We start from the raw sequence: 11,201 nt of genomic DNA on the forward strand, positions 1-11,201 counted from the left end.
CACCAAGAGCTTGTAACACTCCAAAGAGAAAGGAAAAATTGAAATCGCATCATATGACCCCTTTAAAATAAAAACACAACGTGAAATACAATGCTTACTTTCTTCACTGAGTTGAATATCTCTAGAGTGAATCTCCAGTTGACAGATGAACGTGATAACTTGTTGCGAAGAACACAACAGATATATTTACCTCAGAGAAGAAAGTATGCTGATGGAATTTTGCTGTGTTTTTATAAATCTTGATTTGTTAAAAAGGTGCACTCAGGTGTTTTTTCCGGGTGAGTCGGTGTGAACAGAGTTGCTAAAAGAGTCTCATGAACGCACAGTTGTGTACAGAACACCAATTCAATTTAGGTTTGTTTGTTCCCATATACCTCCAGAACAGAAGGGCATACGGTGTTGGAACGATGACTTCACTTTAATTTCTGTGTGAACAAACCCTTTACAACCTCAAGGGTTAGCTTAGCAACATGCTAACGGCAAACTCTATTGGAATTCATTGTAGGTCTAGACTAAGGTGAGGAGCAATTTCAGTTGCTCCCTAATATGTAAATATTTTAAATCAGTCACTAATGAAGCTCCATTTACATTAGGATGCTGTCTTGTAGGCAGTAGACAGCATGGCAGCTCACTATAAAGCTTTTGAACTTCAGAATTCAAGGATGCAAATTTAAAGGTCTATTATCTTCTTGCGACTTCATCTAAACAGCTTCATTCACTTAAGGGCATATCATGCTAAAATTAGTCATTGCCAGATGTGGGAAGAAGTTTTGAATGTGTGTTTTTATATCAATGGATGGTAAATGCACAACAGCATTGAAGAAGTAGTTCCTCAAGAAGTTCTGAATGAAGATGAAACTATAAGAAACATCAGCATGTTTCTTTGATATTGTTGTGAACCTTCTTGGATGGCAGTGAAAATATGGACAAAACAATGCAGATAATATTATTATACTGGCTGATATGCATCAAATAAAGTGGGTTGTTCTTTGATATCTAATCTGAGGCTAATTATGGATCTCCTTAATTAAAAAGTAAAGTAATTAAGACATTATTAGCATCCACCAGTAATGGATAAGCCTTGTAATTCATAGCACACATCACAAGAGATGAACAAAGAATCCCTGGACTTATGGCAAACATTAGCAGCGAGTTTATTAAAAGCTTTCATGTTGGCAAATTTGCTTTTAATCATCTCAAAATGGGTTTAGTGCTTTGGTCTGTTTTCTTGCCCTCTCTGTAGACTTTCCTAAACATCTCCATTCAGTGGTCTTCATTAAAAAAAAAACCTCAGATGGTGCAGAAGGAGGGTTAAATGCTGTGTTTCTATGCAGGTCTGGGATCATAGTGTCATTCCTGAGGGGGCACTTCCTCCATCCAGCCCCACATCAAGGGCAGTAATAGGTGAAACACTTACACGCAGTACACTAAATGAATAATGCAGAAAAATCAAATGCTCTGTAGTGACTCACTGCCAACGGTCAAGAGCAGGTGAGTGTGCTGTGTGTCAGAAAACAGCATTCAAATTTTGTTCTGTGTTTTTAATTTGGTAAACCCATAATACAGATACAGATCTACCACTTTTCTGCTGTGTCACCTTAATAAATGTGGGATAAAATTAATTGTTTAAGATTTATTTGTGCTCATTTATATCTGATTCATTCATTTCTTTGAATGCACATTCAAATTTGATTAGAATAGCTCGATTGAGTTATGTAGATATTGTGTATTTTGATCAAATATGATCATGTGTAGCTTAAGTGTCAAAATACCTTACATATAATTAAAAATAATAATTAGCATATATCTAATTTTCATAAAAAGTATTTAAATAATATTTGAATATAGTACTGTTCGAAACTTGGGGTCAGTACAATTGTTTTTATACTTTTGAAATCACTTGCACCACGACTGCATTTACTAGATCAAAAATACTCAGTACATCAGTAATACTGGAAAATATTCTTACAATTCAAAATAACAGCTTTATATTTAATTATAAAACAGAGAGTTCCGGTCCTTGATTCTGATTGGTTGAGCCACGTTCGAAGCTGTTGTAAATTACTCTACAAACATACACCTTTGTTTACATTTGTCTGTTGCTTGGCAACCACTTTGTTGCAACCACAACTGATTCTGAGGAACTACATTGTTTGGCGGAAGAATACTGTTTTTATTAATATCATTGCACTTTATTTGCTCTGTTCTATTTTGTGAAACCTTACTACGTATATGGAATAACCATTTTATAAACGCAATAAGCCCCGTGAAGCCGTGGTTTACAGTGAATTTATAACAGCTAAGGGGGATTTAGGCACTCCGCTTCGTGTCTAACAACGCCCCTTAGCTGTTATAAATTCACTGTAAACCACGGCTTCACGGGGCTTATTGCTTTAATATATTTTAAAATGTCATTAATTCCTGTGATGCAAAGCTGAATTTTCAGCATCATTACTCCAGTATTCAGTGTCACATGATCCTTCAGAAATCATTCTAATATACTGATTTGCTGCTCATTATCAATGATGAAAACAATTGTGCTGCCTAACATTTATTTATTTATTTAACTTTTTTTCAGGACTATTTGACGAGTTGTGCGTTAAAAAAAACTGCATTTATTTGAAAGAAATATTTTGCATCACTACAAACATCTTTACTATCACTTATGATCATTTAACACATCCTGGCTGAATAAAATGATTCAAAAATCTTATTGACCCCAAACTTTTGAATACTAGTGTACATTTATAAGCTTCATATATGAGAATATGAGACATTTACATTATCCATATAATCACAGAGCCACAAAACAAGTACCAACAAGGTGGAATTATACAAGACTGTCAAATTACACACAGCCTCAATCTGGCAGCCCACATGTCTATTATCCTGTACTTTTACAAATGGAAATGGAATTCCTAAATATAAAGGCTTAAATCATCTAGGCAGCGTATTATCTGCTGGAGTACAAATCTAAAACGGTGCCTCGGTGGTTACTATCTATACACTCAGGTTCACGAAATGAGGTCGGATTAGTTTATGCATTATTAAATACACTCAAGATAAAGGCCAGGCTATGGATCACTTTACAGCCACACATATGGAAACAAACCCACTGCTAATTCCTGCAGATCCATTTGAAGCCATTAATAATGGAGAATTAGTGCAGAGTGCTGAATTAAAACGGTTTGCTGGCTGAAACAGGCTTTTTATGGAAAGACTAGAAATACGATATGCTAATCGACCGTTCGTGCGCTGCTTATTTGAAGCGGAAAAGGTGTTCCTATCTTTGAAGCGACACTGCTCTTTCTTCGATGTGATATTTAAATCACAGCAGTCGTACGGCTGTAAATGATGTGAGCGCTTTGAGCCGAGCGGAGAAAGGCGATCATTAAATGCCCGATCAGATAAAGGCCAGCAATTTCCTCCAATTACCAACCCAATCAACACCATCAGGGGTAAAATAACTGCATCAATAGACATGAGTGTGGGCGGTTCGTTTACAAAAAGAGGAATTGAGGCCCTTGATTGGACAATACAACAGGAAGTGATACACACAAACATACACAGCATGCACATTTCTGTATTAATGATCTCAATCTGCACAATACAATTTCCCACAGCGCAATAAATTCCTAAGATGTGACTGTGTGTATACAGTATGTACTTACTGCACAGACTTGGACACCTGAGACCTGAACTTGGTAAACTCTCCTGGTGCGGTCCATTCAGATCCCAGCTGAAATACAGAACAAACCAAAGGATTCCTTGATCATTAATGTTGTAATCAATGTGTAATTTGGTTTACATAAAATGATCTACTAAATGAGACGTCTCTTACTTAAAGGAATAGTTCACCCCTCAAAAATGAAAATCTGCTGAAAATGTACTCACCCTCAGGCCAACAGTTTGTTTGTTCACGGGAACAGATTTGGAGAAATGTAGCATTGCAGTGAATGGGTGCCGTCAGAACGAGAGTCCAAACAGCTGATAAAAACATCACAATTATCCACCAAGTAACCAACACCACTCCAGTCCATCAATTAACATCTTGTGAAACAAAAAGCTGCGTGTTTGCAAGAAGCAAATCCATCAATAAAGCATTTTAAATTTAAAGCATTGCTTCCAGCTAAAATACGAGTCCTCGGATTCATATTGATTAGTGAAAAAAGTCATCTCATCCGAATCAGGAGGGGAAATATGCACAGATCAAGTTCTAAACAAATATGTGGGTGGATTTTGATGTGAGAGACAAAAGGAGATTAACTTTTTCAATGGAGGGAAGCGTTATTATGGATTATGGACTCGTACTTTGGCTGGAAGTGATGGTTTAAAGTTAAAACGTCTTGATGGATTTGTTTCTTACAACCACACAGCTTTTCATTTAACAAGATGTTAACTGATGGACTGGAGTGGTGTGGATTACTTGTGGATTATTGTGATGTTTTTATCAGCTGTTTAGACTCTAATTCTGACGGCACCCATTCACTGCAGAGGATCCATTGGTGAGCAAGTGATGCAATGCTAAACTCATCTACATCTTGGATTTTCAGCAAATATTCATTTTTGAGTAACTATTCCTTTCATATTATCCTTTTTCATTTAAATTTTATAATAATATACTTTTTTTTTTCTTTACTCATAATAATTGTTTTAGTATTTTTATGTATTTATTTCTCATTATCTGACCATGAGTGTATAGGTGAGGCTTCTGAACAACAAATAGTTGTGTAAATGTGGGTGGTATATATATATATATATATATATATATATATATATATATATATGGGTAAATGATATAAGAGTGTGTTTTTCAAAGAAAAGTTTACATTTAATGTCAAGTGGTACAATCGTGGTCAAAATTGTTGGCACCCTTGATAAATATGATCAAAGAAAGCTGTGAAAATAAATCTGCATTGTTAATCAATTTGATCTTTCAAAAGTGGGGGGAAAAAATCACATTATGAAATAAATGTTTTTCTCTAATAATGACCACAATTACTGGTATCCCTAGAAATTCTTATGAGTAAAATATCTCTAAAGTATATCCCCAGTCATGTTTACAATTTTCAGCACACCAGAGTGACTACAAACATGAAATTATGCAGCCATGGCTTTCTGTTTCACAGGACTACTGTATAAATATGAGAAACACAGAGGCCAAATTCCCGTAATCATCCATCACAAGTAGTAAATCCAAAGAATATATTTCTGATGTGCAGCAAATGATTATTGAGCTTCACAAATTAGAAAGTGGCTGCAAGAAAATATCTAAAGCATTGAAAATGACCAGTTCCACCATCAGGGAAATAATTGAGAAGTTCGCATCAACAAAAAAATGTTACAAATCTGCCTGGAAGTGTGTCTATATTATCTTAAAGCAAGGCGAGGAGGCTAGTGTGAGTGGCCAAAGGATCACAGCTGGAGAACTGCAGAAAATATTTTCATAATTAAAATTTTTATATATATATATATATATATATACTGCATATATTTATTTATATATCAAACATCACCTACATCACCTTTTTTAAAAATATGCACAGGTGGAGTGGAGGTACACATCATGCTTTCAATAAATGCTCAATCTTGTGGAAGAAGTTTTGCAGTACAATGAAGCCTTTTAATGGCAAACTGACTCCTCAGTGGTCCGGTTTTGACCATTGCTGCAGGGCAAGCATGTACTTGTCTGAACTGACAACACAGTGACAATGGCATATATGAACCACCATGGCGGTGTACGCTCCCGTTGCATGTTGCAACTCGCCCGCCATCTCCTCCTCTGGAGTCAGACTCGGCTCAAATCGCTGCGTGCCGTTCATGTTCCGGGAGAGCTCAATCGTGCAGCGGATGCGCTCTCACGACAGCTTACCCTCCCCGGAGAATGGAGTCTCCATCCTCAGGTGGTTCAGCTTAATTGGAGTCGATTCGGGGAAGCCCAGGTGGACCTGTTCGCTTACCAAGAGTCCTCCCACTGCCGACTGTTTTGTTCCCTGACCGAGGCTCCCCTCGGCATGGATGCGCTGGCCCCAGGGTTTACGCAAGTATGCCTTCCCCCCAGTGAGCCTCCTTGCACAGACCCTGTGCAGGATCAGGGAGGACGAGGAGCAGGTCCTGTTGGTTGTGCCGTTTTGGCCCACCGGCACCTGGTTTGCCGACCTCATGCTTCTCGCGACAGCCCCTCCCTGGAGGGTTCCCCTGAGGAAGGACCTTCTTTCCACGATCTGGCACCCGCGACCCGATCTATGGAACCTGCACATCTGGCTTCTGAATGGGACGTGGTAGACCTCTCTGGCATTTCTCAGGCCATGATAGATACTATCACTCAAGCTAGAGCCCCCTCTACGAGGCAGGCCTATGCATTGAAGTGGGGTCTATTCGTTGAGTGGTGTTCCTCCTGCAGAGAGGACCCTCAGAGATGCTCGGTTGTGGTGTGGTGCTTTGGAGCGGAGGCTGTCCCCCTCCACACTTGCCTGTCAACATTTGCATTTGCAAATTACGTAACACGGTTCGGGTTGTGGCATTTTCCATACGGACCCCTAACGTCGGCCAACGTAACATCGAATGTGACTGACTGAAAGGGAACGTCTCGGTTACGTATGTAACCCTTGTTTCCTGAGGGAGGGAACGGAGACGTTACATCCCTCATGCCACAACCTCAAACTGTGCTGAATGCTGGGATGCGTCTCGGCTCCTCAGCACAAACCTGAATGAGTGGATGCACGCCGCCATCTTATATACCCGTATGTACGGGGGAGTGGCTTGGCATGCAAATTCCACTCACCAATTCTCATTGGCCCTTTCTTCTAAATCTCAGAGGTGATTGGGGCTCCCGAGTGAGACCCCTAACGTCAGTCGACGTAACATCTCCGTTCCCTCCCTCAGGGAACAAGGGTTACATACGTAACCGAGACGTTACTTGTAATGTGTTGCCCGCAACACTGGTCATGTATTTAAATATATTTGTAATGATGAACTTGCAATTTAGTACATTTAAAATACATATTAACTTTAAATGTAATACTGTATAAGACACTACTGCTCAAATTATAATCAAGTACTTTACATGTGCTATAGGGCCAGATTTACTAACAGCTTGCGCAAGCGCAAACTGTCTTTTGGCGTTAAAATAGTCCTGTCAGGATTTACTTAAGACGCACAGTGAAGAATTAGCGCTGAAAAGGTGTGGACACAGTTATTTTTGCACCTGAACTTATTGAATATGCATTTGTAGGAGTTTCCCTTTCAGACGCAAAATTTATGGGAGGAGAGTATTAAAATGTATCACGCAATGCGATTTACTAATGTTTGTGCTCGTCAAATTACTGATATTTGTGCCATTATTCAACGCCCTAAAAAAATGTCTTAAAGCAGGCACTAATTTGCGCTGCTCTTGGTAGACTGCGCTGGTCATTATGGAAATGATCTGGCTGTGTGTTTACGTATGTGATACTCTTCAAAATGTCCTTGTTGTAGGAAAATAGGATCCTTGCTGTCTATGGAGGGTAAGAGAGCTCTCGGAATGCAACAAAAATATCTTAATTTGTGTTCCGAGGATGAACGGTCTTACGGGTTTGGAATGACATGAGGGTGAGTAATTAATGACAGAATTTTCATTTTTGGGTGAACTATCCCTTTAACATGTCAAAATAATTATACTTCTTTAAAGTACAACAAAAATTATTAAAACATGATTTAAAATGTTCTTTACAGTAAAATGTTTAATTTGACATTATCACAACATGCTCTTTTTCAAAATCTACTCAAGTGGGTTAAAAAACTGTTAAAAACTGAACTCTATAAGAACACTCAAATGGTTTTTTTCATTAAAATGATCTGAAAGTAGTTTCTTAAAAACAGACTTTTAAGATCTGAAGTACACTACAAGTGCACATTCAATACAATTAAGCACACTTCTTTTCACAGATGTTTTGCAAATGAAAAGATGTACACTCAAATGTTTTTTTTTCATTAAAATGATCTGAAAGTAGTTTCTTAAAAACAGACTTTTAAGATCTGAAGTACACTACAAGTGCACATTCAATACAATTAAGCACACTTCTTTTCACAGATGTTTTGCAAATGAAAAGATGCATCAAAGGAGACATAAGAACATTAAAAATGAGATGGACACATGATTATTCCACTCTAGTACCGTTTCCATTCAAAACAGTGGGAGGGATACCCATAATGCTTTAAAGCTAGAAGATTTATATTTACACTGATGACTCATTTTCTGCATGAGCTCCACAGAACATCCACCCTCTAAAGGGAAAAATGTGAATGGTGCTTATGGAATTTTTTTTTGGCTACAGGGCATTGTTGTGTAGTTTATAATCGGGTATTCAGGGTGTTTTATGTGTTATGAGTCAAAAGAGTCTACTCGTAGTCTCCAGATATGGATGGAGTCATCCTTTCAGTGTATGTCTATGGGATTTTGTATGCTTGTTTTATTGTCCATCGGGTGAAACTCTTAAAGGGATAGTTCACCCAAAAAAACTTAATTCTGGAAGACCTTCACTCCCTTGTGTCATTCTAAACCTGCATGATGTTCTTTCTTATGCAGAACACAAAATAAGGTATTTTGAAGAATGTTTGGACTTCACTGACTTTCACTGTATAGATCAAAACAATGAAAATGCTGCTGTTCTTTGTCTTAGTAGCTAACGTTATAATCAGGACTTGAAAACTTGCTCGAGTTATAATTGCGAAAAATTAAAATGTTCCCTTAGGACATGTTTACTACATTCAAATATGTTGCATCAAGCAAAAATCTATCACATGACAAGCAACTTATCGTGAAATGTTCGTAAAGATTAGTAGTTTTACACCGTTTCCTAACCAAATACGATGTGATACAACTCTGGTGACAATCGATATGTCTGTTCTCACCAGATGCGACAGGTACAAAACGCAACAAAATCAATCACAAATCATAGCCAAATCAAGGTACATGATACCGAATCAATTGTTCCAAACATCGAAACAACTGTTGCTTGTTGCGTTTCGTCATCACGGCTAGTTAGAAAAATCTCTCCCCTCCTTCTAACCAGATGTGCCGCGACACGCAATAAACATATATTTTTCATGTTAATCCATGTTTTCTATGTTAAGAGGACAAATACTTGTGAAAATGTTTATATATTGAAATATGGCACATCAAGGAACAATCAATCACAAGACAGATGAACCAATGCTGTTGTTGTCGTTGTTGCCATCAGTGTTGGGTGTAATGCATTACAAGTAACGTAATCAGATTACTTTTTCAAGTAACTAGTAAAGTAACGCATTACTTTTAAATTTACATCAAAATATCTGAGTTAAATTTTCAAACAAATAACTTAAGTTACTTTGTTTTCCGAATTATTCACTGACACCTCTCCTGTTCCCATGTTAAGAGAAATTGGGAGTAAGTGCAGAGGCACTACTGTCAGCCTGAGGCTTATTCATTTCACTTTTGGTGTGAAAGGGCCCTTACAGTTGCCAAAAATATAACTTTTGGCTGACAAAAAGTAACGCAAAACTATTAGTTACTAACACAAAACAATTTGTTACTTTTTATGGAGTAATGCAATATTGTAATGCATTACTTTTAAAAGTAACTTTCCCCAACACTGCTTGCCATGGTGCATTATATTCAATTGTTTGTAAAGATGTAGAGTTTTATCATGTTTCCTAACCAGACACAATGTAATATGACTCTAGAAAAGCAATTTGTATGTTCCAAAATAGAGTCGACTGTTGCTTTTTGTGCATCGCCATGACGGCTGGTTCGAAAAATCTTCCCCTCGCTAAAACGTGTCCTAACAAGACAAGTCGCGACACACAATAAACGTATCTTTTCCATGTTAAGAGGACAAAACTTGTGGAAAATGTACCATTTATCGTATGTTTATGACCATTTATCGACATGGTCTCAGTGAGGTGGATTTTTAACTAATTATTCAAAGGTCAGTCTCTTTCTCACACAAAGCTTTTGTTCACTCTCAGAAGACTTGGAATATAGTGATAGTGGCACTTCTGGAGCCGTTTTTGTCATTTCTGGAGACTGACAGCCCCTCTGCGTCTTTTTCAGTGTAAGATATTTATCATCTTGGACACGGTACATTTTTTTGTACCGCTGAAAGTAAAGAAAGCCATACAGGATTGGAACAATAAAGTGTAAATGATGGCAAAATTTCATTTTTGTGTGAACTATCCCTTGCATAACCTGGCAGCTGTATTTTTCATCTTTCAGAGGAGTCTGAGGTATTTCTGTTGGCGTTACCCCACTGCTCCTCTCTCCTTTATGCTCTTCTGTCTATTTTTGAGCCATGCGAACGTTCCCCAAACACAGAATTACATTGAAGAAACTCATTTCTGCGACCCTGGAATCTTGAATAAATGGAAAGGGGGTAAAGAGAGAAAATACGGGAGCAATGGAGTCACACCTCTATTATACTGAAGCAAGATATTGCTCTTTCTTCTTCGTGTCTATCTTCCCTCTCAGCTCTTTTGCTGCCACTTCATTCCCTATTTGTCAAGTCGTCACCTCAAAATTGAAATGAATCTTCGCTAAATTAACCTTCAGACGAATCTCGAAACATTTGAGCATCTATATTTACGGAAACAGACACAATGAGTTTCTCTGTTTCTCCAGCTTGGATGGATTTCCCCATCTACAGGTGACTGGAAAAGGTCTGTCGCTTCCGTAAGGAGTCGCTCGGAATTCCGGACAGGCTGCAATTCTTTTCTTAGACGAAGAGACGCCTCCGAGCCTCGGCGTTTCAATCGATCAGACGTCTCTGTGACAGGGTATCGAGTCCTTGGCTGGCGAGCGCCAAGCCCTGTCTGAGCCAGACGTAATCGATACACCAGTAAACCACACATTCCCTGTGCACTCTCACAGGCTTCTGGCTGAGGCGCTAATTGTGTTTTACAAAGCCAATGCTCCCTCACATCATACAAATCTTCACTTCTAAGTACTGAGACCTCTGGGGAATAAATCTAAATGAAATCCACCATGCAGTAACAGCAAGGTCCTCCATTTGAGGAAATAACCACTGCTGACTCTGGAATCTGTTATTCAGTGACTAATGAAAGGAGTGCTGAATGATATTTATTCTTTAAAACCTATAAAATTGAATACAGGTTCATGGGCAAGTAATATAAACTACATAATATACAAAATATATTTAAGTATTTTACTTACATTATATTTA

General features: G+C 38.1%; 1 protein-coding gene across 1 annotated transcript in view; it reads right to left on the reverse strand.

Moving 5' to 3' along the window:
* Positions 1 to 3,667: 3,667 nt before the first annotated feature.
* Positions 3,668 to 11,201, reverse strand: part of LOC107707535 (N-acetyl-beta-glucosaminyl-glycoprotein 4-beta-N-acetylgalactosaminyltransferase 1-like) — a 129,976-nt gene continuing 122,442 nt past the window's right edge. Inside the window, exon 7 of the mRNA XM_016511594.1 lies at positions 3,668 to 3,739. Coding sequence (XP_016367080.1) covers positions 3,668 to 3,739 — 72 coding nt within the window. The remainder of the gene's footprint in view (positions 3,740 to 11,201) is intronic.

This window comes from Sinocyclocheilus rhinocerous, unplaced genomic scaffold (genome assembly GCF_001515625.1).
Source record: "Sinocyclocheilus rhinocerous isolate Xijiao unplaced genomic scaffold, SAMN03320098_v1.1 scaffold1376, whole genome shotgun sequence".
Lineage (NCBI taxonomy): Eukaryota > Metazoa > Chordata > Actinopteri > Cypriniformes > Cyprinidae > Sinocyclocheilus > Sinocyclocheilus rhinocerous.